The sequence below is a fragment of the Sturnus vulgaris genome, chromosome 19 (genome assembly GCF_052056855.1).
Source record: "Sturnus vulgaris isolate bStuVul1 chromosome 19, bStuVul1.hap1, whole genome shotgun sequence".
Taxonomy (NCBI): Eukaryota; Metazoa; Chordata; class Aves; order Passeriformes; family Sturnidae; genus Sturnus; species Sturnus vulgaris.
The window spans coordinates 3,750,739-3,778,698 of NC_142261.1; the positions used below are offsets into that span (position 1 = coordinate 3,750,739).

Below are 27,960 nucleotides of genomic sequence, written 5' to 3' on the forward strand. Positions count from 1 at the left end.
CTCCTCACTGATATTAAATAATTAGGCACAAAGGCACAGTCTATTAAGCTCTCTTAGTGCACCATCTCCTCTGGAGATGATAAGGGGCACTTAGCCTGTGGCCTGACACAGGCAGATAAGGATAATTCATTTAAGGGATTTTCTTCCTTTACAATATTAAGAAGAAATTTTATAGTTCCCTCTTCTACAGCATTTCTGACCCAGTAACAACTGTGCCAGTTAAAGAGTGACCCAGTGCACTGGTTGGAGAAGGAAACCAAAGACAAGGAGCTACAGTTCCCTTCAGGGTAACTTATTACACGGTTTGGAAGCTCTGAAGGACACTGTGGCATCTGATTTTGTCGGCCATGCTCTGCACAAGAAATCAGGACCTGCATTTGGACAGCACTTGACTTTTAAAAGGTATTTTGAGGAAACAACTGATGTCCCTACAGGCCTTGCAGCCATGGAAGGAAGTGTTAAAGCTTCTTGGATTAGGAGCACTTGGGATGAAGTGTCCAGAAGTGAGCACAGTGAATCAGTATCAGCTCCTCAGGGAGAGGTGCAAGCTGTACCTCTCGAAGTGCAGGTCGTAGCCACAGGACAGGATGGCTCTCCACACGCTCCGGATGTCCTGCTTGGAGCGATCCACCACGAAACGCTGGAACCCATCCAGGGTCAGGTACTTCTCCTCAGGAACTGCCACCAAACAAACACTTCATGATTTACCATCAAGTTCTCACCCCACACAGGAGCAGGAGCTTCCTCCTGCTCTCCCATCCCACCTGGACCTTTTCCCAGGGAGTTCCATCTATCACACCTTGGTCAATGGCACCTTCTCACTCCCCTCAAGGGCTCAAATCCCCACTGCCCCTCTGGAATCCCTCCCTCTAACCCAGCAGCAAGGATCCCTCCTTGGCTGGATGCTGAAATTCCCATTTTCTGAGCTAACTTCCTACCAGGCACCTCCTTCCAGGAAGAGAGGAGTCCAAACTCTTCCACCTGACTAAAGGAAAGTTCTGAGCATGACCCCTGTCATGGTATGGCTGTGCTGTCTCCTCCACAAATTCTGAGGTATCTCAATTATATTTTTAATCCAATTTTCCACTTGTAACTGAAGAATTTCCCAATATAAATTGAGAAGCACAATACAAACCCACGTGGTTCAAATCCTTAATATTCCAAACCCTCACTACCCCAAAGTCTTGGAACTACACCCCTTAGGAAATTTTATGCCTGCTTTATTGACATGCCCTACACACTGCTGTAAGAACTGTTTGCTCTCACACTGATGGGCCCAGGTTCAGAGACACAAATAAAAGCAGCACTTAAAATCACTATTAAAAAAATAGTTAGACTTGCTAGAAATAAAGAAAAATAAAATCTATCATAAAGGCATATAAACATGACAATAAAAATATTTTTCTACGATGCAAAACTATAAAAAAAATTCTCTGCAGTTCCCACCTTCCTGTTTCTTTGTGGGAGATTTCTCAGGGTCCTTCTCCTCAGGTTTGCTCTTCTCAGGAGATTTGGGCTTTACAGTGGGCTTCTTCTCACTTAAGGCAGTTCGGCTGAGGGACAAAGTGGTTGTTAGGATCAAAAGTTTTCTTTCATCTGTTCACAGAATCCCAAAATTGTTTGGAAGGATCCTACAGCCCCTACAGCTGCTATGGGGCACCATGGGGCTCCAAGCCCTGTCCAACCTGATTTGTTTTCTGGAATAAGTGCACTGGCACAGAACACTGATGAATACAATTCCAATCTTCTATAAACAGATCCCAACATCTCCACCCCAATCTCTGGAAAAAGAAACACTTTTTCAAATGATTTCCAGAAATCAGAGACGTTCCGACGGCCACATTTCCAATCCAATACACGGAAGCACAGAGGGATGGGGGATAAAAATCTGGATTTCTGCAGTGGAATCCAATATTCCACAAGTGCCACAAGGCTGAGGACACCCACCTGACACTGTTGAGCATGGATTTCTCCTTGGTGGGGGGTTTGGTGACCGGGCGCTTGGTGCTCACCACCTTCACCGGGTGCTGCTCCTTGCCTGCCTTGTTGTACTTGCTCTTGTCAAATTTGGGCTTGGGAACTCCATATTTCCTTAAAATCTTCCAAGACAAAAAGTCAATCATCACCCAGTGCTTTCAAGTGACACCAAAAGAGGCTGAGAACAGTTGGCAAGGCACTACCTGGGTCAGCTGATCCTCCAGCACCTTCTTGGGAGGGCGGACGTTGGTGAAGAAGACGTGGAGAAGATTCCCAGGGGTTTGGGAATTGATCTGCTCCTTGCTGAGGTAAATGTCAGCCACCTTGATGGGTTTGGCTGGGGTCAGGCTCAGCATTTGTTCTGAATGGACACAGCTTTTAAAGATCTCTGTGAGAACTTCTCGAGCACCTGGGACCAGTTTTTCACCTAATTAAAAAAAACCAAACAGATAACCCAACAATTTGGTACAAAATATCATGAGAACTGGATAGAATTTGAAATGTGAAAATACATTTTGCATTCAGATAAAATATTCTATCACATCGCATTTGCTTTGAGGTAGAAAATGACTTTTGCAGGAAAAAAAAAATAAAAATCATATTTTCAGGGAAAAACCTGCTCCTTCTGCACCCCTTAAAGACAGAGAATTGGCCACATTCTGTAATTGTTACTGGAGGGAGTAGTGGGGATGAAAAAAGATCTTATTTATCATGCCAGGATAAAAATTATGTTGTGCAGACAGACACCAACACCTATCAGCTGAACTAGCAGTCAGAAGTTATTTCAGTGGCTATTTTCTCAAAGAAAGCCCCTAAAGAATTAATTCAGTAGTTTTTTGGGTTGATGAGGAGCGTTTTGTTAATTTATTTATGATTTATTTGATTAGCTGGGTGGACAACAGAGCAAAGTTCAGCTTTCAAATGGCCCCTGGAGGGATAAAACTTACTTTGGAATTTCTCCCTGGCTCGTTGTCACCTTTGATTTATACTGAACCAAGGAGAACCTGAGCCCTGTTCATCCCCAAAAATGCTGAACACAAGAGAGATTTGCCAATATCAAACCACCTACCTTTTATTGACTTATCATTGAAATAATCTTCTAGTGCTGGGCTCCCCTGGGTGTCAAACAAACTCTGATTTACAGTGGAAACAGTTAAAATCTCTTCAGTTGACATCTCCATGAGCTCATCCTCCCCATCCAGGCTGGACAAGCCAATGAGGTCACTGCTGTTGAAGAGGCTGGCTCGGATTTTCTCTATTTTAGCTCTTGACCTTATCTGTACAAATAATGAAATTAGTTCATAGCAATTCTGAGAACACAAATTCACTTCCATTCATAGGAATTTGGTGTTTAAGCTTTTCCCCTCTCCCCACCCAGATAATCATTATTGCTTCTCTTCTCTGCTGCATCAATAAGCTGATGTCAAAATTCAGGTTGAATTATCTAGAAGAGATAAATTCTGAGAACACTGAAATGCTCATGCTGGGAGTGAACCAGGCCCAGCTCTGATCCAGCTCTCCCAATTTCTCAGGCTGGAGGCAGCCCTTGGGAACAGCAGGGAAGGAGCTGAGGCTGTCAGCCAGGTAAGCTGGCATTATTTGTAACTCTGTTGTCCCTCCCTCAATTCTCCTGTCTCAAAAATCTCAATTAGCACAGGCCTTGAAGCTTCAGCTACACAGACTGGGAAGGGGAACAGCAATTTCCTTTGATTCTTAGAATAACCACTACCACTAGACTTGGAGCAGTTTCCATGTGAACACTCTGGCAGCTTTCTCTTCACACTTAATGCTTTTATTTCAATGATGTCTTCACATCAATTAACAGCTCAAGAATAGCAGCTTGCAGAGTTTCCATCTGAACAAGCTGATTTTCTTCTAAATGAGGAACTGATACAATCCCAGACTGTACAAAAACATCTTTCTGCATTCTCAGGCTATCAGGAATGGCTGTGCTGCTGGAAGCTCCTGATAAACCTGCAGCAGGCAATTTGTGGAAGCAGCAGAGAGGAAGGTTCTTGTGCAGAGCTGAACACCTGGAGTGACCCAGCACTGATGGCAACCACCCACAATGCTTTTAGAAATTAATTTGGAACCGGACAGCCACAGAATTTATCCTCTCTCCTGAAGTAGCTTTATAGAGGAATCCATAGGTGGTTCAAAAAAGGTGAAAATGTACTGATTAAACATTAAATAATTGCCTTGTGGGTCAAACCAAAAGGCTCCAATCTCTAAATTCATCTCAGTGGTGGCCAGAGCAAATCTTAGAGAAAGGCACATGAAAGAGGAAATGAATAATCTTTCCCCTGGCATGTCCTCCCAGCCTCTGCAAAGCAGTTTAAAGATTTCCTCAGTTGGAAGCTGCACTGGCTGCTGTGCTCCACAGCTACCAATTCTCCAGGAATTTCATCTCTTAGGAATTCATTTATGGTCTTGGTTTCAGCAGCACTCTGTGGAAACAGGAGCACACAAGAGTTCTTCCTTCTGTCCTCCACTAGCTACTGGATCACTCCAGTCCTGGGTCCCCTCTGTGCTTTGAGTGACAGGGATTTGGAGAAGGGAATTCTGTGCTCCTCAGCCATCCTGTCCAAGCTGACAACTCCCAGTCTCCCATGCTGTTAGACACACATTCAGCCTGCACCCATGGAAAGAGCCAATTCCTACAGTGAGATCCCAGAAAACCCTGGCTCCAGAGCTGCCTCTCCATTACCTCCACCACAGCAAAGCCCTTGATGGGCCGTGCCAGCAGGGGCTGATTGTCCAGAGATGTCACAGTGTACATGGAGCCCACATCTGACACCGAGGCTGTTTCCACGTTGTCCAGGGGCTCCCCGAGGCTGCCCAGGCTGCCCAGGCTGCCCGTGCTGCAGTGGGACAGATCCAAACTCTCCTGGCTGGACACCACGTGCGGCTGCTCCAGCAATCCAGGTGGGATGGCCAGCTCCAGCCCTGCTTGGAATTGGTCCACAGAGATGTCACTGACAGTCCTGGATATTCCCTGGGAGCTGCAGAGGGAGGCCTGGCTCGTGGAGGCCGAGGCACTGACACTCATGGCGGGGGTGACACTGCTGGAGCTGCTGATGTCCAAACTGTCGGCGCTGCTGGAAACCGTCGGCTTTTCCAGCTCCGTCCTGCACTCGCCTCCTTCCGCTTTGTCCTTGGTTTTTTTGGGATCCTCCTCCTGCAAAGGGATGTAGATTTCATCCTTGAACACCCCCCCATGGGCATTGCAGGCCTTCCTGATGGCGTTCCTGACCGTGCTCTCCTCCAGGTGGGTGGGGATGCCGGAGATGACCAGCAGGCGGCTGTGGGCCGTGGGCCCCACCAGGGCCTGGCAAGCATCGGCCACGGCATCGTTGGTCACACCCAGCCCCTGCGGGTCCTTCTTTGTCAGGTGCCTGAGGATGATGAGCAGGGTCAGAGCTCTGTGGAACCACAGCATGTCCTCAGGCTTGCTGCCCCCGATGCTGAGGAGCGCCGCGTCCGTCTCGGCCGCCCTGGATGAGGCCCTTTTCCCTGAAGAGGAAGTCTTCTCCCGCTTCATTTTGACTTTTTTCCTCTTGGACAGCAAGCTTGGGCTCTGTGGTGTCTGACCTGGGGAAGATGAGGACGAGGAAGAGGAGTCACTAAGATTTGGGGCACTGGTGGATGAGATCACATTGGCTGTCACGCTCATGTTGATGGGCAAGGTGACTTCTGCCACAGCCAGGCACACTTCCATCAGGGCATGGAAATACGTGGAGAATCTTCCCTGGTCGGCCACTCCAACCCCAGAACCACCACAGGCATTCCCAGACACCCAGTTCTGGGTTTCCTCATCGTAGAGCTTGTGCAGCTCTGACTGCAGGGCCATGAGCATGGCCAGGCAGGGGTTGAGCTGCAGGGCAATGGATGAGGACAATCCTGCTGGATTCTTTTTCTGCTCCAGGTTGTGGATTTTGCGAAGCAGCTCAGCCAAGAGGTGAAAGATCAATTCCTTCACACACGCTGCCATGTCAGTTGTCCAGAGGAAGTTGCCTGTGTGAGGAAGGCAAGGCATGGCAGTCAGCAGTGTTTCACACTCAGCACAAAGTATCATTAAAAAAAGCACCAGAAAAGCTCATTTCAATGTCATGGCAGCAGTAAGAAAGACAGGAGGGTTATTCCAAGAGCTGCAGATCAACAGAACATTTCTGGAGTTTGAAGAAAATTTCATTATAATGGAAGAGCTCAGAGAATTTCAACTGCAGTTTTTGTTTCCTAAACTCTCCACCAGAGCCAGCACATTATCAGTGCTCATTACTAAGGAAAGACTCCATTCTCACCTAAAAATTCCACTACTTGCAAGAGAACTGAGGCAGGAATAGTATCCAGTTCATCTTCAGATTTTCCATCCCCATCTTCTAATTTCCAGGTTAAGAGTTGTTCTGTGAATGCCATTGCCAGGGGGAATTCCAGGGGAAGGGAATGCAAGACCAATACAGCTCCAGGAGGAGGAGACACTCCTAAGCAAAAAAGTCCAAGAAAATCCTTATCATGATTCTGAGCACTGATAAAGTAAAAGCAGTAATATTTAGGATTTTTTTAAGGCTAAACTTAGGTTAAGTGAGAATTTTCTCTGTAGCACCTTGTAATAAACAAATAGGAATGTTTCTCCATATTGATAAGTTAATATAACCTATAATTCTACATGTCCAGAAAACATTTTATTCACATAAAGAAACAGAATAATTTTGAGCCTGAAGGTATCTAAATATACACAGAGATTCCAATCATCTATTTCTGTCTGATGGGTACTGAAAACAACAGCAGCAGAAGAACTTTAGGATCTCCAACGGGAAGTTTTAAGAACTTGGTGCACCCAGTCACCTTCACTGCTCTAAATCCCACTGTCTCTCCCTCTGGGCAAGAATAAAAAGAAAATTAATGATTCTTCTTGCTGGGAGAAGCTGGGGTGACCTAAGTATTGCTACACTGCAGATACATTACACTGTGGATAAGAGTCCTACATAACACCTAAAAAGGCAGGAAAAAAATTATTCTCCATCTGAAACAGCTCTTCAAACACCAGAATTTTGTATTTTGAATAAAATATTTCGAATACTGCTGGGTGAACTCCTGGAATATAAAAACCAGAATCAATGGTTGCCAAGGCTTTTTTTGGTTAAGAACGAACTCCTTGTACAAAACCCCTGTGCTGAGCACACAGGAAGGTGCTGCAGAGGCTGTAACGAAGCCCCTCTCATCTCTGAGAGTGCCGTGAAGGCTTTTCCCCGGCGCTGTGGCTGTGCTCACCCAGTTTGATGTGCACCCTGTCGGTGGGGGTGATCACAGCTGGGTACTGGTTGGTGGTGGGAGGCGGGGTGAGGCCGGTGTTGCTCGGGGAGGCGTCGCGGGGGTAGCACACGGCCTCGATCAGGTTCAGCTGCCCGTTCCTCTTCACCTTGTGGCCCAGCCCATAGACCAGCACCCGAGCCCAGGGGGCCTTGTACAGGGACGAGCTGGGGAAACAGCAGCACAGCTTGGTTAGGCTCAAACCAGCTGGGAAACAGCCCAGCCACCACTCAGAATAAATCTCAAAAAAAAATCTCCAAAAAATAACTAACTCCAATCCCCAGCTTTGCCCCTCTCCAGGACTCACTCTTTTCGGAACCCAGACTGACTTTCCTTGCAGGACACAATGACAAAAGCAGCCCCAGGAAAATTCACATCCATGTTGACTTTGGATTCGGAAATTGGGAATTCTTCAGCAGGAAATTGTTCTGGTGCCGCCTGCAACAGGACAATTCATCATGAAAGATCCAAAACAGCAGCAAACCCTCTCCCTTTTCTTTATTTATAGAGAGCTCTATAGCCAATGTATTTAATTAATTGCAAATTACGACACAGTGGGACACCACTACATTTTAATTCAATCCAGAGCATTGCTACTGCTTCTGTTCTCAGTGTGCCCACTACAATCAGGATAATAGAATCCATCCACAGAAACAATTCCCTGTGAGGGACAGCATCATGGAAATGACAATCACACAGAACAAGGGCTCCTGAGAAGGGAATTAACACTCTCATGAAACACGAGGGAGTATTTACCTGCAGAAAGGAGCAGATCTGTTTGGTGAGGTCCAAGAGACTCTCCTCTCCCTGATGCAGTGTCCGAGTGATGGCCACAGTGAGCCACTCCCTGATGGCCTGGGAATTGCCCTGGTAGAAGAGGTCTGTGGCAGCACAGGTCTGGGAATGGATGCAGTGCTGCAGGGACTGGGCCAGCAGAATGGAGCTTGAGCTGATGGTTCCATCTGGAATAACAAGGAAAACAGCATGAGTTTGGAGATCACTCCAACTGTTTATGTAGCCTGGGAAACAAAAGCTGTAAAACACCTGGCAGATTCCCAACCTCTGTTTTCAAGTGGAAAACTCTTTGTTTAAAAGTCAGCAGGAGAAAGGACCCATCCAGGCCCAGCCTTGTGGCTGGGATGGCCTCACCATGCCAGCTGTGCCCCTCACCAGCCTCAGCCCAGCCCCTGGCAAGGGTGATCTCGCCAGCTCGTTCTTAAATACCATCATTATTAACCAGTTAATAAAGAAATACCAAATTCATTATTTTTTTTGTCATCAGAAAAACACCGTACCAAAGAAGAGCTGTGACAAAACCAAGTATTTACCAGGAAGAGGTGGTGCAAGAAGCTGGTTGGAGAGCAGCTGCAGGTGCTCCAGGGTGATATCCCTGATGGCAGGAATGTGGAACAGCCGGGTGAACATGTGGGGAGATTTGGGAGCAAAAATATTGAGCAGAGCCATGCGACAGTAGAGCTTGGCCAGGGCAGCTTCACTCCTCAATAGCTCCCTAGGGAACACAAACATTAATTCTATTAATTCCTTAACATTAAATCCAAGCATGAGAAGAAGATTCAGAAGAAGCTATAGCAGGTAACTGTACCACTCCCCAGGTAATTCAAATTCAGGTAGTAAAGTGCCTTGTAACCATATCTCTTTTTTCACCTGTGAATTTGGATGTTGGTGTTATCCAGGGTGACCAATCCATTGGTTGCAGTCCTCCTGTATCCTGCAGGTGGCCTTTCCAACATGTCAATGGGATACCAGTACCTCACCAGGACCCCCTCACTCCTCAGATAGGTCTCTACTTGCACCAGTTCATTCACCTGCAACACCAACCCCAGCACTGTCAGCAACACAATAATTATAACCATGTTCTTCCTCCCAATCCAGCCCCAATCCAGCCTCCTGAGCAGTTTTTGCTCTCAGCTGTGTGATGCTGATCATTAAAAGTCCTCCCAGTGTGTCTTTACTCACTGAGTCCACATCCAGAACAACCCCATGAAGGCCAAATGTCTTCAGCATGCCCCGAATGGCAAATTTGGGTAGAGCTGTTCCCACAGCGCTGCTGGTGACATTGTTACTGTCAGGAGAACGAGTCACCACGGTGAGACCTGGCAGAAAGGGACACCACTTTGAATTTGAAGGTGTTTTCCTGAGCTGACAATTTCTGCAGTAGATCCCAAAAGCCTCTAAGCTTTTCTTCACCCCTCAGGATCCGTTGTGCTGCCCTTACCTTTCCGTACTTTATCAATTGTGAATTTGTTTGCTTCGTCTTTGATATCCTCGATGGTGGGGAGGTAGAGATCCCTTGGGATGCCCCCGTTCTCCTCATACAGGAATTCCACAGTTTGCCTTGCTATGTCAACCATTCCTGAAAGACAGGAGGGAATGCAAGTTCTTTCCCTCAACCACTTGAAATAAGTTTATTCTCATTAAGATCCCAAGCAGGTGAGTTTTCCAATTACTTAAAATATTCTCTCAGTCAGGCTGAAAGATGGAAAAAAAAGCTTTTCCTGAGCTTCTCATGAAGGCTCAGAATTCTTAGCTCACTCTTAATTTGACTTTTCCACAAATACATTGTCCTGCCAGACCTGAATTCTACAAAACTGCCAGATCTCCCCTTATTATTATTTAAACCTAAAAAGTTTTGCCTTGATAGTCACAGACAGAAAATGCATGGATATAGTTTCTTCCCCAACTATGATTCCAGAATGTTTCTGTATCCACATCACAACGAATTCTGTCACTATTTCTGAAACCATCTTCCCTATTTAAATAGTTCAACACAGTAAAAGTGTTAAAGAAAAAGCATGAGCACATACCAAGCTCTAAGCACTGGAAGGAAATACAGCCATACCTAACTGTAAAGCTCCTTTAATCTGATCCAGCCCAGACTTCCTCTCAGCCTCATTACGGAATCTTCTTCTAATTGTAGGGAAAACTTTGGTTTCCCAGGCTTTGACCAAGAGGGCATAGTGATCCTCCTACAAAGACAGGAGTGTTTTAGAACACCAAGAAGTGATAAGTCACCACCAGTTATATTTTTGTTAGGGAAGCAGAAAAAACTCCTGGGTGGCAAAATTTCAAAATCTAAATGACAAGATCTGGTTTTAGGCTCTAAATGAGAGGAGGCAGAGTTTGCCACATTCCTCACCCTGGGAATATCATCGTCATCATCATCATCACTTTCATCATCTGCAATAGGAGGGGGGTGAGGATCAGGGCCTGAGGTGATGAAGTTCTCATAGCTCAGCTCCATTTTATAGTGGCAGGATGTGTCACTGTCATACTCTGCAAGACACAGACAGAAATAATGAGATGATAATGCATGCAAAGACATCCCATGAAATTGGAGATATACAGCATTCCATGCTCTCCAGTCAAGGGGTGGGAATGCAATTCCTTTTGACACAGCATAACCAATTGGCTGATCCAATCCACCGTGACATCCTATTGTATCCCAAGCCCTAATGAGACGATTTCTCATTGAAGCTGCGTTAATTATGAATAATTTGTGTATTCACATAGAGGAAGACCAAAGATGGTTTTAATTGCCTTGTCTAAAATCAGATAAACATAGCTTTGACTTGCCCCACCAAAACAGGCACTACCTAAGGACCAAAGACTGCAGCCAGGCTGGGCTTAAATCCTATTTCCTTGCTTGGCATTTCTGCTGGGAGAGCTTTTCAAAGGAGTGAATGTCACTTTACGTTGCTGAGCTGTAGCGACGGCGGCGATCCTGCAGGGGGGCCCGTGGGTGCCAGGGTCCGAGGCAATGCTGGTGCCAGCGTCATTGTCGCTGTCAGAGGCCATGGCAAAGGGCAAGGCCTCGAAGTTGGCACTGATCTCCTCAGCCAGGTCCAGGCACAGGTCGGCGGCGTTGCGGTGAGCCTGGCCCTCGGCGTAGGCAAACGGCCGCGAGCCGAAGTTCGCCCGCACTTTGGTGTTCTGCAAAAGGATCCAGGGAAACTCTGAGATCCTGCTCTGAGCCCTCATTCTGCCCCAGGCAGGAGCTGCTCACACCTCCCCACCACCAGCATCCCCAGCTGGCACTCTGGGAAAGCTTCAAGCTGCTAAAGGGACACCTTGAACTCGCCTGCTTTCCAGCTTCAAGCTGCAGCAGCCTGAGCTGGGTGCTTTGAGGCGAGGTCACTGCTGGCCAGGAATGCTCAGAGAGGAGCCCCTGGCATGGCACAAGGCACCCTGTCACTGCTGGCCAGGAATGCCCAGAGAGGAGCCCCTGGCATGGCACAAGGCATCCTGCCAGGCCAGCTGCACACTGCTGTGCTAATGGGCAAGGAAAACCAAAATAATGGCACTTAATGAGCGCTAATGAATGCCTCAATCTACCCAAGGAAGGTAAAAACTATCAATTTGCTTTTCTGCAGAGTAGGTTCAATATTTTATATGATGTTTTTAATATTTCTGGAAGTATATTAAGTGACAGATTTCTGTTACAAACTTGCCTTTTTCTGAATGTGGACAACTGGCCACATTCCACCAGACACATCCTCTAGGTAGGGCACAAGTCTCTGCCCACAATATGTAAAATAAACTCTGCCTTTTGCTGGCTGCCCTGGAGGAGGGGGAGTTCCTTCTGTTCTTTCCCATCCAATTCCTGCTACATCACCTGGAGAAAAACACAGTCATAAAAAGGATTGAATCAGTTTTCCCATCCAGCATTTCCCTGACGTTTGAAGGATTTTCTGCTGGAGCAGATAAGGATTTTAGCCATGCTGTCACATACCAGGGGAAAGAGTCACATCCAGTCTGACACTCTTCCACTGCAGCAGGCTGGAGCCATTGTAATGCACTGCTCGCCCATTGCTGAGGGGCAACAAGGACACAATGAGCCAGAGCACTGAGCCAGAGCAGGATCACCACCCACCAAAGCTGTGACACTCAAAAGGCAACTCAACTCTCCTGATTTTACAAACATATTCCAGTCCATCATTTTAGCATTTCAATTTACAAGTATGTATTGCCCACTACAGCCTCCTCCCCAGTCTGCTGACAAATGTACTGAATGTGGTTTTTGAAGTGCATCTCCAACCTACTTGTGAAAGAGGCAGGTGCCCACTGGGTTGGTCCAAGCCCCATCCCGTTTTTCAGCCTCTGTGGCAAATCCAAAGGAAACTATTGGCCCAGTGTCATCATCTGTATCTCCATAGGAAACAACTTCAATTTCCCAGTAGAAGGATGGTGCCTAGAAATAAAAATAATACCACATTTTAAAAAGCTATTTGCAAAACAGAGTTTAAAGAGGCAATTTTCTTGCTTTTCCTCTTCACGTCCTGTTGGATATTCAATGACAAAGTGCTGGAGAGCTGTGAGGTCTCACCTGTACTGGCACTGGGGAGGTGGCATAGATAAAGGTGCCCCGAGGAAGTCCCCCTCCTGCACTGGGATCAGCCAGGAAGGTCACAGCAGTGAGGTGTGAAGAGAACATGCAGGCTCTCACTGGGGGGAACACCCTGGATGGGCTCCAGGTGATTTCTTTGGGCTGCAAACACAACAGAACAGTTTTATTCTACCAATCACAACTCAAGTCAAAACACAACCACACAGTTTATGAGGGGTGCATTTAATACAACTCCAACAAATTATATCCCGATACAGAAACCCACATTAAATGAGAGATTTCAAGAAGCATCCCCCAGTTTGGGCAGCAGCAGGGGGGTGTCCCAGGGCAGAGGGCTCAGCACTGTCCCTGTGCTCACCTGTCTCCTGTCTGCTTGCAGGGGAGGAGGAGGGGGCCGAGCACAGTCCCGGTACAACATCCGTAACCTCTCACACTGCATCTCCACCACCACGAGCCTCTCCCCTGCAACAACAACCCAAAACAGCTTTCAGCTGCTTCCTGTGCAATCTCAATACACAAATAAATATGGTATTTCCATTTTGAGGAGGTTTGATCAACCTCACTTACCTAAACAACCAAATTAAGGCGAAAATGTAGCATATGTAAGTATTTTCTCATGTTTAGTTTATATTTGGATTGCAAAGACACTATGTTAATTAAGATATAAAGTTTGTTTTAGTGAGCAAGTCTGTGGCCCAGCAAAGGCATGAAAGCAAAAAAAATTATGTCTACCATCACAAAAATCAGTCCTTGCTCTTTTACACCTAAATCCCTACCTTTCACCTTTGACTTCAGCCACTTTTTCTCTGGCATGTTCCTAAAAACTTGCCCCTCAACTAAGATTTCTGCTTGGCCCAGAGCTTTCCTTAAACAAGGAGAGCTCAAGGATCAGGAATATAACAAAGCATTGCAAAAACATCATAAAAATAAAATATACAAGTGATAATGCCAAGGAATACAGAGTAGGATATGCTGGAAGCAAGGGAAGTGGAGCACGCAGAAGAGAACCAGGACTGGCTTCTTTGATACACAGAATAATCTTGTTCTGACCTAAATTAATGCCTAATGTTTAATGATTTAGGCTGATTATTAGCTGTTCTTCCATCAGCAGCTCTGCAGCTGTGACAAGACATTCTGTCCTGTGCCAGTTCCTAAACTCTGAGTAGCTGGAGGAAAAAACATTGAAATTATTTTAAAAGCTGCTCTGTCTCTGACCTGAATATGCCAAGAAGGTGTTGGATACATACCAGGGCTGCACTCCTGGGCCACCAAATTCAAAACTTCTACAGCAGCTGGGCACTGTTGAATGAATTCTTCACAGAATGAGCTGTCTTCCAACAGCTGAGCCATCACCAGGCATGCTCTGAACAGAAAAACAATACATTTAATGTGTTACAAAGTGTGTGCTGAATTCAAAGTTGGCTTTACAGCAGTGAATTCAAGGTGATTTAAGGGTGGTCTCAACCCTGATTTTAGCTGGACCCTCCCCAAAGGCAGCTTTTCCCTGCTTCATAAATGGATTTATTGAAGCATTTGCTCAGTGTGTTACAGGGACACTCCTGAACAACCCTCAGACAGTAAAAGGGAGCAAAAAGGAATTCCTGCAGTCCCTTGCTGCACACCCCAGAGGAAGGGCACAGGAACTCATGCAATTCCCTGGGCTGTCTGTGCACAAAGCCAGGACTCACCTGGTTCTTATTTCAGCAAGGAGCCGGACCACTGCCATTACTGGGGTTGAGCCATCTCCTGTTGCAGGAAGTGAGGTGTGAATAGAGAGACTTCCCTCCTGAGGGAGCAACATGGACTGGACTGCCTGTACTACCTTCTCAGTAATGGACAGTTTATGAAGAGGCAATGCCTGATGGTGGGGGGGCACGGTAAAAAGTTAAATTCAAGTAGTTAGTTTCTAAGAAATGAGGGTGTTTTATTACCTGGAGTTAATTCTTATATTTTACTATCACAAAATCAGCACCAAACACCAATAAAAGAAAAAAAAAAACAACCCCAAACCAAACCAGAAATTAACCACAAAAACCCCCAACCCAGTATGCAATGGAATATCTTTAAGCACAAAAGATGAATACTTATGTTACTTGAATGAGAACTTAAACATATTGTTAATATATGCTTAAAAAAACACAAGGCAAACATTACAAATCATTCATAAGCAAAGATGAAACACTTTTTTTTTAACGTGCTGTAGATTAATAGTCAGTATGCTGTGACAGAAATAAAGCAAGAATCGAGATTACACTGAATATTGGATGTTTAAAACTGCCATACCTCAGATCTTGGAACACAGAGCCTAGATAATGGAATAGTTAAAGTGTCTGATGCCTGGGAGGTCTTTCTAGTGTCTATAGTGGTGGGTGGGAATTTGACCGTGGCAATACCTTCTTGCTCATTAATAGATGCCACAACTCCAATGCTTCCTGCTATTCCTTTGCCTAAAACCTACAACCAAAGGAGAGCTGCATGAGATTGAAGGTGTTACAAGCAGGAATCAGCGTTTGACATCACACACCAACTGCACACACAAGCACAGGGGGGTGTTTTAGGAAACAGGCTCCACAAGCTGCTGTTCCACAAGCACATCCTGCTGCCAAGGATCCCAGTGCAGGGAAAACCTCAGGAGAGCAGCAAATCTCAGCTAAGATATCAAATAGGAACAGTGCTGAATTACCTGAACTTCAGAACCTATTTTAATTGTCTCTTTAAAGCCACCCAGAGCACACAGGGCAGCCACTGCCTGCCGAGCAATCCTTTGAAGTTTAGCCAGTTTCCTTCCACTGCTACTCCCATTCTCCAAAATGCTCTCTGCATATTTCCCAAGCTGTGGAATGTACATCAGAGCTCGAGACAGAACCTGAAGACAGAAGCAAAAATACCAGGGAACGACTTCAAAGCACAATTCCAACAAAAACCAATGCCCCAAGCCTCCAGCCCACACAGTCTCAGAAGAATTGTTTTTGTTCTTGAAAAGAATTACATAACTCAGAATATTCCAAGTTCTCTGAAGTGTGAGCACCATCAAAGCCATGACCATTCCCTAGTAACTTTTAGGATAAAATACAATCTTGGCAAAAGTCTTTGCTGAGGATTTTACCTAAGGAATAAATTGAGTGCTGCAGGATTCAGAGGAACATAAAAGCAACTTGTTTTGTTCCAGCCAACACTTTGTACCCTCAGAGGCCACAGCCAAGGAAGAATAACCTGCCACAAGCAAGGCAACTCCCCAGCAAACAGCATTGTTAATGCCTGAAAAGAATGACAGCACATTTTCTGATGATGGGTAAATTCTGAGTCCCTGAGACAGCTGACAAAGGGCTGGGTCTGTGCACTTCCACATCTTGGAGTGTAAATCAGAACGAGCAGCTCAGGCCTTGCTAATCATTAGATTCTCTAACTGCTCAACCCCCAGTGGGTTGAGTGCCACTCAAGGTTGTGTTTGCTCACTTTTTCAGCAGTTGTTGTCCAGATCTGGGCTGCATTGGACTCTGGGGCCATGAGCAGGCTGTGCAGCAGGGCTATCACCTCTGCTGCCATGCTGTTTGCCACGTGCCCGCTGATGAACGGCCTCACCGGATCCGTCCTGCGAGGGGACAAAGTCATTTAAACATTCAGCTCAAAAACAGGGAACAAAAAGAAGCTTCAGTTGGCAAGATATATACAAAAAAAACAAACCAAAAGAAGTTTATCAACAGCCAGATTATCTTTGGGCGCACTGGGAATATTGGTAGAAAGAAAAGCAGAGTGCAGACTAAGGGATTTACCTGGCAAGCTCTGAATTCCTCTCCCTGCAAATGGAAGTTTGTGCAGTCTTCTTCTTGTCCCCAGTGGACAAACCACTGGTGCTCTCTGGATTGACAGTCTCTATGGGTGGCCCCACACTCACTATCAGCCCAGACTGTGCCCACTTGGTTGCCTTTCTAAGAGCTGCAGCAGCTTCTTCTGTAATGACTTCACAGCAGCCACTCTGCAAAGGAAATTGCCACGGAAGGCAAATGTCAGATCTGTTTGGTCACTCTGCTCATGTAAAAGTGCAGAGAACACAGCAAAACTCCCTCCTGGGTGTGTGTTAGTCATAGACAAGTTCTGTCCCTTGCTTTTTATCATCTACAGAGAGATCAGGGATCAAGTCACTGCCTTTAACATTCCTTTCTTAAATTAACAGTTCAGTTTCTCAGATCAAAAAGCCACCAGTGACTATTTCTGGTACAGGCACTCAAGAACATGTCTCAAAACAGACATGAAATATTAATTCAAGTGTGTGGCTTAAAATTTGCATCATCAATGGGCATTAAACACTTGAGGAAAGAATATTAAAGGGGTTTAAACCTGACCTACAATGGCTGCAGGAAGCATCAGCTGAAATTCTTTCATCATTTACCCCTGTATTTGATCTGTTTTTACAGAGGTAAAGGATGAATAAAACAACATTTAACAAAGTGGTCTTAACATCAGTAAAACCCAAGAATTCTGACTGGCCACCAATTTTTAGGATGTTGAACAATTCTTGAGTTATTTCTCCTCTTACTTTTGTCATGTCCCGATCCATCTTCACCACCTTCTCCATGTTGGCTCCAGTTCCCAGTCGGAACGGGCGACCCTCTGAGCTACTGTTGGAGGGGAAACAAAACACAGGAGCTTTGTTCTGACTGCTGGAGAACACAGCTGAGCTACACAGTCCAATTTCATATATTATGGGTGGTTTGAAATGATTTGAAGCCACCCTTGTAGCTGAATGCTCTACAGCAAGAGAAATATTAGGCAGTTAAGGACATAGCCCATTTACAGAGGGAATTTAATCCTATTGAATGCAAAGCAATTTAACCCTTCCCCCATCAGGAAGAAGCCTCATGAAATGGTTTTTTATTGATCACAAATGCCCAGGGCTCCGAGTTCACCTTTCACTTGTACCTTTTAGTGCAATTTTAAATATGGGTTCAAAACATCAACCCATGGAGTGGAGGAAGATGAAACAAGTAACACAAAATGCAGGAGGTGACAGCACTGGCATTCAGTGATCCCAACACCCAGGTGGGTGCTGAGAATACTAAAAAATGTTTAATAGCTAATTATTGTCCAGCTTATGCATTATTAAAGCAGTGCTTTTAAAGCCATTTTGCCTTGACAGTTCTATTTATTAGTCCTACCCAGCCTGTCACACCATAAATAAGATAAATGATATTCCATCAGAAACACTGAGTCTAAGTAACTAATTTTTCATGAGATTGTTTTCAGACAGATGAAGATGTTCCCATGTTCCTTTGCATTATCTTAATGCTTTGCCAGTAAACACAACACATTGGGCAGACACTTTGCTTTCCCATTTACTCATATCTAGGATGCATTTTTCTGCTGCTGCAGCACTGGAAAAAAGGAGAAGATAAAGGGAATTGACAAAATCGGTTCTAATTCCAATCCAGCGAGCTGAGATTACCTTAGCAAAGGCTGAAGGACTTCATGGGAGGACTGATCTTCTCTTTTGTGGATAAAAATAGAGAGTTTACCATCCACTGCCTCGCTTTCTTCCCCAGGATCTTTATCACCTTTTATGGAATTTTTAGGGCTGGCTTTTGCCAAGGTAGTATCTGGCTCAGAGGCAGTTGGAGAAAGGACTGTCTGGCAGCCTTGAAGTAGAAAGGCAAAAAGAAAACAAAGAAACACAACCATGAATTTTCTTACCCTTGGAACTGACACATCTGGGATGTGTTTGAAACATCACTGGGACACCCACTTTGGTCTGAGGGAAATTAGGAGGCAGATGGAAAGTCACAGGAATATCCTGCTCTCAGTGACACATCAGATACCTCCCAATGCTTGAGCTTTCTGTCAATACAAAAGCTCCTGGATCCCTGGAAGTGCCCAAGGCCAGGCTGGATGGGGCTTGGAGTAACCTGGGATAGCTGAAGGTGTGGAAGGGGGTGGGACTGGATGGGCTTTAAGGTCCTTTTCATTCCAGGATTCCATGAAACACAAGTCCCTTGGGCACAACACCAAACAACAGCTGCTGGTACCTGGCACGACATAATCTGCCAGCTTTGCCAGCAGCAGGGAGGCAATCTTGGAGGCTGGGTCACTGGGATCATCCTGCTCACTGTTCAGAGAGGGCACTGAGTAACTCCAGGGAGGCAATTCCACATTTCCACAGTCCTCAACACTCATGAGAGGCAGAGCAGCACGACACAGCTGCAGGATTATAAGCACCAGTTTTGGAGAAGGACGCTGATCCAAGAGAAGGGACAGAAGCTTGGACACACAGGCTGGCTGGCTCAGGATGGCTTTACCTATGTGACTCCTGGAAGGGAAAAGAATCTTGAAATTAAAACCAAAAATCATTTATTATTTACAAGATGTATTAAAAGCAATTTCAGTGCCTGACAAAACATCTGTAGAAATTTTTTCATAACTTGACAGCACTGATTAAACACTAAGGATCAGTTTTAGAATGGTTTAAAAAAATTCACAAAAGATCCTGCATGAGCTTTGACACACAGGATGGAAATACTCCAGAGCAAAGGCCTGGTACCTTGAGAGGTCATTCAGGAGGCTGAGGACATCCTGCAGTGCATCATTCCCTGCAGCCTGGTTGCCACAGCACTCAGTGGCTCTGGCCAGGTGGTTGGTGAGGAGGCTGGAGACCTGCCTGGCCAGCCCGGAGTGAACAGCATCTGTGGAACCCCCTTTGGAAGGGATGGAAGAACAGAGAGCTGTAACCAACAAAAATCACGTGCACACCTCAAAAATAACCCTCATACATCCACCATTAGCCAACAACCATGTGTTTGAGTGTGTTATGGGTGAATTCTACCACAGGGGAAATGCCAAATGATCACTCAGAACCTCTGGTTTCTCTGATTATGTTTAGACAGAATCAACTGGCAAAATTTGAAATTATTTCCATGGGGAAGAAAAAAAGCCAGAATTAAAAAAAACAAGAAAAAGAGAATCCACTGAATTTTGTATTCACTTCTTAAAACTCCACAGAGTCCCAAGTCATGGTGAATGACTGCCCTATTTTAAATACATTTACACCACTCCTCAGCCAGTTCTAACACACACAGCACAGGGCATTGCCAGTGTTCCTACCTTCTTCCTTTTCCCACTCCACACAGCGGTTGGCCAGCACCTGGAAGGCAGCCCAAGCCATGGTGGCCACCTTCTGTTTCTTGGTCTGTTTTTCATTTGAGCTGGACTCTGTCTGGCTGCTCAGGCTGCACAGCCTGTCCATGAGCTGGACCAGCCCACTACGCACCAGACATTTCTCCTCGCTCCTGCAGGAGAAATTCAGGGTGGAATTAAGCTCTCCATCACAATGGGAATCCAGAACTTGCTGTTAGCTCAGTAATTAATTAGCTCATTCAGCAAAAAGATGGTTCTGCCTCCCCCTTGTCCTCCCCAGATGAAACTGTGAGGGAATTTAACTGGATGTTCTCAGGTGCTCCTCATGATGAGGAAAGGGGATTTATTTATACTAAGACTTCTCCTTAAAGCAAAGCCTACTTAGGCCAGCTGTGGATGCCCCCCTTGCCTTCCCCACCTGGTGTAGGGAATGGTGCACAAGAGGCCAATGCTGTTGGCACAGGCGATGGGGTACCGGGCACACAGGGACACCACTGATGTCATCGTCTCTCCAAAAGCCTCCTGGACCTGCTCCACCATCCCACCACATGTCAGCTCTTCAATCCTGTTGGGGGTTAGACATTGGGAATGGAAGGCTTCAATTCATAAACTTCCAAAGGTAGCTTTAAGAAAATAATGATCAGTGCATGTTAAGAATTATTCAAGGAAGATTTAAAAGGAGAAGTGCAAGTCACTCATGTTTCCATAGAAAACATGTAAGCAAGAGTGTGGTAGTTATGGCTCAGACACGATTAAATCTCTCTACAAACAAAACACAAAACATTTACCACACTTAGATGACAATATCAGCTAAATCTACCTCATTAACATCTAACACCTCATTAAAATTCATTTAGAATTAAATCAAGAGAGAAGGATACCCTCTATACATACCTGGGTACATGTCAGTCCAGTACGATAAATAAAAGCATTTCTTAGACATTTCTGCTTTTTCACCTCACAAGAGTCAAAGCGTTTGACTTTGCCAACTTATGCCCTCACAGCTACTCACTTCTGCCTTTCTCTCGTCCAAACCAATTTATTTCCTTCCACAGAGACCACACCAGTGAATTCTGGGGAAATGCACCCACCTTGGCCCTCCCTGGAGCACCATTGTCACGGGGCCCACCAGGTGGGTCACGCCCCCGACGCGCACGGCGGCCGTCAGCAGCTCCCTCATGTGCACCAGCGCCTGTTTCCTGGTGTTGCCACGTCTCCAGCGGGTCTGGGCAGCCAGCAGGAAGCTGCTGCTGGACACCTGTGAGGTTTGGGATGGGATATTTTTTTTTTTTGGTGAGACACAAACAAGGCACCTCCTGTTTTTTGAGCGAGTCGGAATTTGAAACGCAATAACAACGTACGGCTTGGTCGGGGTTTGTCCCGATGAAAGCAAAGAGCTGTCCCAGCAGGACACTGTAGGTGGGTTTGTCCCTGCTGTCCTCGATGGCCAGGGACTGCAGCAGGGTGAAGGAGCTGCTCCTGTGGCTGGTGACGTGCCGGCGCCTGCGAGGGAACAGCAGCGTTACACCCGGCGGCACCAAGCTGAGCCAAGCACCACAAACCCCGCTGTGCTGGCTGTGATAAACGTGATCAGGTTGATCACTGAACAGCACAGAGGTGTGAAGGGAAGGAATAAACGCTGCTCTACCTCTGGCTGGCCCTGGCAAACTCGATGTCCTCGTTGCCAATCATCTCCAGGTCGGACGGGGCGGACATGCTGCGCAGGAACACGGGCTGGCGCACGGCGTGGGAGATCACCTTGGTCTCAGAGGCTGATTTACAGGCTGAAGGATTAGAAAATAATAATAAAAAAGGTTATTCCTGCTGTAGGAAATGATTTACGAACTGGCTTTAAAATCACTGGTGGAGATCTCAGTGGGAGCTGAAACGTGGGGTGGGGAAAACTCAGTTTAAGCAAGAACATGCAGCTCAGATTTGAGAATTTTCCTGTTTTCAACCCTGTTGAGAATTAAAGATTTCGAATTGAAGGCTTCAATTCACAAACTTTCAAATGTAGCTTTAAAAAAAATAATCAGCAGCTAAGAATTACTCAAGGGAGGTTTAGAAGGAGAACTACAAGTCACTCATGTTTTCATATGAAATATGTAAAGAGTGTGGAAATTACAGCTCAGACATGATTAAATCTCACTGAAAACAAAATACAAAACCAGCTCTGATGATTTTCCTGTTTTCAGGTATTATTTCAAATTAGATTTATTTTGATTTAAGTATTTTTCCTCAATAAATCAGGAGACTGAGGTTTAAATTCCACCTATTATTACTCAGATTTTTATTTACCATCATCATGGCAATCAGAAAACAAAGACTCGAATTTATTTATTGTAAAATAATTAATTTAATTTACGGGAAAAATAGTTTAATTTTCATTAAAAGAGGGAAAAATAAGAAATAAAAGGTATCTTTAGCAAACGCTGGTAATGAGAGATGTACCTGGAGTCTCTGCAGGGGTCCCAGATATGCTCCTTGTGATCCCAGACTGTGCTGCAATGGTCACATGCAACAAAAGCTCTGCTCTGTTCATCAAGCTCTTCACCAGGGTTTTTGTTTTGGCTAAGGGATGAGAGGTCTTCTGGATCAGTGAATTCACCTCCTGGAAAAACTTCTCCCTAGGATTATGAGAAGGAAGCAAAAGAAGCCAAGTTCATGTTTGAATGCTTTCAGAAGGGAAGTGTTACTGTGGGAAAGGTCAGCTAAAGAGGAATTATGGCATCAGTCTGCTCTACGCCAACAAAGGAGAAAGCAGGAAAAATGGAAGAAAAACAAGTGATTAGTTAGCAAACACAAGGAGTTGTAGGTATTCATATATTTAGCACAGAAGTTTCTAATAATTTCATCAAATACTTTTGGAACTCCCTGGAATTCCCCTGAAGCTGCCCCTCCTTTGAGGCCTAAATGTTCACTAATACTGACCTTAATGCCAGGACCACGTTCTCAAGATCACTCCCATCAAAAGAAACTTCCTTCATTGAACACAGAAGCTCCAGCTCCTTCATCTTGCTCTAAGCAAAGGAAAGGAGAAGGATGAACATGTTTTGAGGGAGCAGAGTGGGGCACAAGCACCCACAGCAGCCCCAGGGCTCACCTCATTGAAGTGATAATCATAAAAAAAGGGGACATTGTTCTCCAGCTTCCCATGCATGGCATCATCCACCTCGTTCTGCCACTTCTGCTCCAGCTCAGCCACACTCTGATAAAGAGACAAAAATCACACTTGTTGCACTTAAGGTGTAGAAGGGATTTTAAAAGAAGAAATCTGAGTATATTTTGTATTTCTGTGGTGCTAAAATACATCTTTACTCTCAAAAGAAGCCTTCTGTTGTTTGAAATAATTTTCTTTTTACCTGCAGTTGTCTCTCCATGGCATTCAGCTTCTTGAAGGTCTCTCCCATAATTTTACAAAGTAAATCATATTCTTCAGCATGTTCCTCCTGATACTGGAAATTTATCAGGGACTGGAGAGCATCAACCAAATTGAGATGTTTAATCACACATGAAACCACCATCTCCTCCATGACTTCTGGCTGGATCACTTCCCTAGGGTTCCAGGGAAAGCCAAACTCATTAATCAGGAGTAAGAGACCAACTTGGACAATTCATATTCATAAATCATCAGATGCTGCATTCACAAAGAAGATTTAAAAACCCAGAGGGAAACAAGGACTCCTTACTTTATACTGGGTCTAAATTGAGGCCGAGCACGTCCAGAAATTTCCCTGAGCTTGATCATGATTCCTGGGGGCAGCCTAATCCTGGGCAGATCAAAGTAGTGTCCAACAGGAGGCACGAGCACATCAGAGGGGTATGTGAATTCCCTGTCCTCCTCTATGGTCAGAGGCAATGGGGAAGGGCTTGGAGTAAGGGCTGGAGATATGACCCCGTTGGCTTCCACCTGCCACTGGCACCTGCAAAACGAAGAAAAACCAATTAAAAGGGTTTTTATTTCCTTCCTCGCTAAGAAAGACACTTCAGTCGACAAATTACAAAGATTAAATATTCATATATGAAGTGTGGCTTGTACCAAGCATAACCCAACCCTCCTTTTATTCTAAAAACCATTTTGTTTTGGAGAATATTCCCTCAGTGTTAGGCAACACAAACTGCTAAACAAACTAGAGGAAAAATGATCCAAACATCCCCTTAAAGCACAAGAGTTGAGCACAAGTCACTTCCCCTTAGAAAAAAACACAGATCAAAATGGAAATGGATTTTTTTTTTTTTTACCTTTGTAAGAGTTTAGATCTTAAGAGCTCTTGACAGGTTTCTTCATCTTTGGTAATTTCTGGCCCATTGTACAAAATCCTCAGCATGGAACAGGCCAGCACAGAGAGGCCCAGGGCCAGGTCAACCAGGAATGGCAAACCTCCTGACACATCCTCTGAGGATTCCTGCAGCAGAACAGGGAGAAGATCAAGCAATCCACCAGGAAGTCCTTTCCAATAGATTCAAGATAGGAGATTTTACATATAATATTTTAAATGTAAGATATAGCTTAGTATAGATCTTAACTCTTACACAAAAAATGCTCAACCATGAACAGCAACTTGTAAGAACAACTCAAGACAAGAAGTAAGGGATTTAGACATTATTTCCCTGAATCAAGAAAGAACAGGTGAAGTTATTTTTGGTTCAGTCACTCTAACCTGTAGTGGGATTCAAGATTCCCCGTGTTTGATCCCAGAATCCCTCCCCTCTCTTCTTCATGGGCTGAAATCATTATTTCCTCAGGACATCTCTGATTTTCAGGTTGTTACAGAGAAATCCTGACCCACAAGCAGCAAGAGATGCTGGAGTGGCTTCAGGAGACAGATGATTTGCTAACAACTATCTCCATGAATCCACAGGCACCTCTGCATCCCAAATTCTTTGATTTATCTCACTGCCCCAACCAGTGGCTGCTGGTTTCCATTTCCAGCTGCCAAGCTGGAAGCACATTTCCATGGCTGTGGAATGTGTGGCAAGGCAGGAGGAGGCAGTGGAAGCTGCAGCTCTCCCTTGGGATTCCCCCCCCTGCAATACCTGGGCTCGGACAGTGCAGGCAAAGCCCCACATGGCTTTGTCCGGAGTGTTGTGCTCCCGCCCACTCCGCATTTCAAAGGAGAACGTGACTGTGTCTCCTTCCACCTTCAAATATCCACGGCAAAGAGGGAGGGGGGTGGGGGGGGAAAAAAAAAAAAAAAAAAAAAAAAGAAAATATATTTATTATCGAGGCAAACAAATAGGTTTTCACACAAGTGGTTTATTTTATAGATGAATGCTTTTAATGACAAGTTATCTGGGGGTTGTTTGTATCTCAAATGAGATATTCTGATTGAAGGGTTTTTTTTTTCTTTTTTGTAAAGGTGTCTTTTAGTGGAAAACTTATTTTTGCTGTCGGCTGACTACGGTAAAACAAAAAGAACCACCAAAGCTGTAAAATCAAAAGTAGAAATTATCAGTGTGTTACTTAGCCTTGATTTTCACTGTTTGTCTGCAAGAAACCAGGCAATAATTAACAATTCTCTTCCTGAAGGAAGACAAACTCTTCAATTAGAAGAATGACAACAGATTAATCAAGGAGATTGTTAAAAGAATAGTATCAAAATTCATGAGTGAAGAATAAACCAAATGCCACTAATTGTGAACAATGGAGTTCTTGTCTGAAATTCCTTTCCAGTTTATTACCTCTCAATTTCTTTTTACAATGTGTTTTGTTATGTAAATAAGCCCAGTTTTAGTGTGGCAGCACAAATATGCATTAAAAATAAAATCACACTGCAGAGAGTGTGAGGGGACACATTGCCAAAGCATTGAAATGCTGAGGTTTCAAGAAGTTTGAGAGATTCTTATTAGTTTTACTGCCAAAAGCACCCAATGAAATTTTAAAATCCAACAGAAATGGCTGGAATTTATTTGTTACATTTGCTACTTGATATATTTGGGGGTTATTATCCAAAAAATTGACTTTAAGAGAATCTTCTCCTAGGAGGGTGTACTTAGGAGAAGAGCATTAGAGACTCCAGAACTCAAAACATCTCCATTAGGAACTCCAGGAAGACACAAAACAAACTCCAAGGGAAGCATCACACGGAACACAGAGCTGAGTTTAAAGCTCTCCCCCAAGGACACAACAGCTCACTGAGCAGGGATCTCATCATGGATTAAGTGTACACTTAAAAGCTTGGGATGCATAGCTGTGAGGGTAAAATGGGCTGGGCATGGTTTCCAAAGGGAATTTTCAATGGGAAGGAGAGGTGCATGGGAATACTGTACCTTCACTAAGTCCTTGGGCCACCCCGTTCCTAAGACACTACGGCTGCCATATCCCAGTGTATTGCCTCCATACTCAGCAACCTTCCTACTGTTTGTGCTAGGACCAGCATAGATCACCAACTTCAAAACATAAAATACACTGTTAGACTGTAAGAGAAAAACAAGAAAACCTAATAATAATAATAATACTTAGCACTTCCACCGCGCTTTCGACTCTCGAAGCGCTCCATGCACGTGAACCAATCCTCACAAGCTCGGTGAGGGCAGCAGGGTTAAGTATTATTATCCCCATTTTACAGATGGGGAAACTGAGGCATGCAGGGACTCCCAGACTCCAGGGGATTGGTCCCTGCTCACACAGCAATCCTGACTGCCAGCCCCTGAGGCAGAGAATAAATTCCTTCCCCAGCAGTGAGGAGCTGATCCTGCTCCCAGCAAAGCCAGAGTTTTGTCAGTGACTTTGGTGGGATCAGATTTTTTGGGGGGAGTTTAATCAGGAATGGGTGATATCAATATTGAAGATACTCTCATTAGTTATTTATGAGCATTGGGATTTGCTATATGCCAAAGAATAAACAGCAGCACTCAGCAGGCAGCACAAGCTCTGATGATACTCTCTGATAATACAAAGTGGATAAATGCTATTGGTTGTTTTCCTAAAATTCAAGTATTTGTTCCTATTAATCCAGATAAACAAACTCTTTCTCATCAGGGAAAAAGGAACTTCTCCAGCTCTGCCCAGTTTAAAGCAACTGTGCTGATCAAAGGAGGCAGCTGGACTAAAATTTGGGATATAAGGAAAACTGAACATGAGTAAAAATGAGAAAAGTCAAACTTGGACAGTCTGAGGCAGCCTGAAATTATTTTTTACAAAACCAGAACTGATAGAATTTCTGAGGGGAAAAACCAACCCAAACCACCCCTCAACCCCATAATCCCTGGAGCCTCCCACACTTGTCCCAGGGCAGAATCCCACTTTTTTATGAGGGAATTCCCTCATTGCAGAGGTGCTGAGCAGGCCCTTGCTTACCTTGTCATAATCATACTGGGAGGAGCATCTGTTGTCAAATCTAAGATACAAACAGCGGGCTCCTGGAATGTGGACAGTTTCCTTAAATTTATAATTATCCCTGACAGGGTGCACTGTCTCCACAGTCTTCCCAGCAGCCCAGGGAGCAGGGATCTTCAAACCAGTCAGGAATCCTGGCTCTTCCTTCTCTTCCAGCATCCTGAAATTAGAGGGAGAAATTGGGCCTAAAATACAGCACCAGAGATTTCTGTCATTCAGATATAAAGTACTTAAAAATCACCTCTCAGGACTGACACACAGAGACAAGGAATTGACTCCTGGTTTTAGGCATGACTGTATTGAGGGAATTCATATATTACACATATTATTATCATTATATAAATTATCATCATTATTCATACATTACATATACTCTTATTCACAAAAAATCCCATTGTCACAAATTCTTTAGTATTCCAAATTCTCCAATAGTGCAAATAAGCATTTTTATTTGATTTTAGCTGTTTGTTTCTGTTCCTAAGCAGGAGCTGGAAAAGTTTAAGCTGAGACACAGCATTTAAATGCAGGAGTTAAAAATGTTATTTCTCTGTAAATTAAACCATTTAATAGCTTTGCAATGGTTTTAATTCTGTATCTCATGCTGTCAGTGCAATTTACATTTTCTCTTGATGGTCCTCCTTAGCCTAATTTGTTGTGAGAGGAACATTTAGAATCCATTTCTAATGCTTGAGGTGAGGAAAAAACCCCAAACAAACTATATTCTGTGTAAACAACCTGAAGTTATTAATAGTTTAATTCTATATACAGAACAAAACCTGGAACTAACTGCCTTTTGCAAAAGCTTATATAAAACTGAGACAGCCTTAGAAATCATTCCAGCACA

At 44.6% G+C, this 27,960-nt stretch overlaps 1 protein-coding gene across 4 annotated transcripts in view; it reads right to left on the minus strand.

Annotated features, from left to right (window-relative positions):
* The window catches only part of HECTD4 (HECT domain E3 ubiquitin protein ligase 4), a 64,723-nt gene that overhangs the window by 9,264 nt on the left and 27,499 nt on the right, over nt 1-27,960 (minus strand). For 2 of the 4 annotated variants that reach the window (XM_014874963.2, XM_014874964.2), the window contains exons 21-66: nt 27,078-27,276; nt 26,048-26,167; nt 24,815-24,919; nt 24,020-24,183; nt 23,467-23,700; nt 23,140-23,332; nt 22,881-22,985; nt 22,709-22,797; nt 22,229-22,404; nt 21,426-21,561; nt 21,139-21,280; nt 20,869-21,035; nt 20,196-20,342; nt 19,745-19,929; nt 19,185-19,338; nt 18,673-18,953; nt 18,096-18,285; nt 17,190-17,271; nt 16,426-16,628; nt 16,109-16,244; nt 15,336-15,518; nt 14,936-15,106; nt 14,341-14,510; nt 13,900-14,015; nt 13,011-13,114; nt 12,632-12,793; nt 12,348-12,496; nt 12,038-12,117; nt 11,757-11,920; nt 11,001-11,238; nt 10,445-10,581; nt 10,148-10,274; nt 9,524-9,661; nt 9,265-9,401; nt 8,953-9,113; nt 8,616-8,797; nt 8,044-8,249; nt 7,595-7,725; nt 7,249-7,454; nt 6,279-6,458; nt 4,685-5,991; nt 3,047-3,254; nt 2,181-2,404; nt 1,948-2,099; nt 1,447-1,553; nt 555-678 (exon numbers count right to left, since the gene is read on the minus strand). In XM_014874963.2, coding sequence (XP_014730449.2) covers nt 555-678; nt 1,447-1,553; nt 1,948-2,099; nt 2,181-2,404; nt 3,047-3,254; nt 4,685-5,991; nt 6,279-6,458; nt 7,249-7,454; nt 7,595-7,725; nt 8,044-8,249; nt 8,616-8,797; nt 8,953-9,113; nt 9,265-9,401; nt 9,524-9,661; nt 10,148-10,274; nt 10,445-10,581; nt 11,001-11,238; nt 11,757-11,920; nt 12,038-12,117; nt 12,348-12,496; nt 12,632-12,793; nt 13,011-13,114; nt 13,900-14,015; nt 14,341-14,510; nt 14,936-15,106; nt 15,336-15,518; nt 16,109-16,244; nt 16,426-16,628; nt 17,190-17,271; nt 18,096-18,285; nt 18,673-18,953; nt 19,185-19,338; nt 19,745-19,929; nt 20,196-20,342; nt 20,869-21,035; nt 21,139-21,280; nt 21,426-21,561; nt 22,229-22,404; nt 22,709-22,797; nt 22,881-22,985; nt 23,140-23,332; nt 23,467-23,700; nt 24,020-24,183; nt 24,815-24,919; nt 26,048-26,167; nt 27,078-27,276 — 8,472 coding nt within the window. Of the gene's footprint in view, nt 1-554; nt 679-1,446; nt 1,554-1,947; nt 2,100-2,180; nt 2,405-3,046; nt 3,255-4,684; nt 5,992-6,278; nt 6,459-7,248; nt 7,455-7,594; nt 7,726-8,043; nt 8,250-8,615; nt 8,798-8,952; nt 9,114-9,264; nt 9,402-9,523; nt 9,662-10,147; nt 10,275-10,444; nt 10,582-11,000; nt 11,239-11,756; nt 11,921-12,037; nt 12,118-12,347; nt 12,497-12,631; nt 12,794-13,010; nt 13,115-13,899; nt 14,016-14,340; nt 14,511-14,935; nt 15,107-15,335; nt 15,519-16,108; nt 16,245-16,425; nt 16,629-17,189; nt 17,272-18,095; nt 18,286-18,672; nt 18,954-19,184; nt 19,339-19,744; nt 19,930-20,195; nt 20,343-20,868; nt 21,036-21,138; nt 21,281-21,425; nt 21,562-22,228; nt 22,405-22,708; nt 22,798-22,880; nt 22,986-23,139; nt 23,333-23,466; nt 23,701-24,019; nt 24,184-24,814; nt 24,920-26,047; nt 26,195-27,077; nt 27,277-27,960 lie in introns of all 4 variants that reach the window. The other 2 variants (XM_014874961.2, XM_014874962.2) reach the window with 1 other exon arrangement.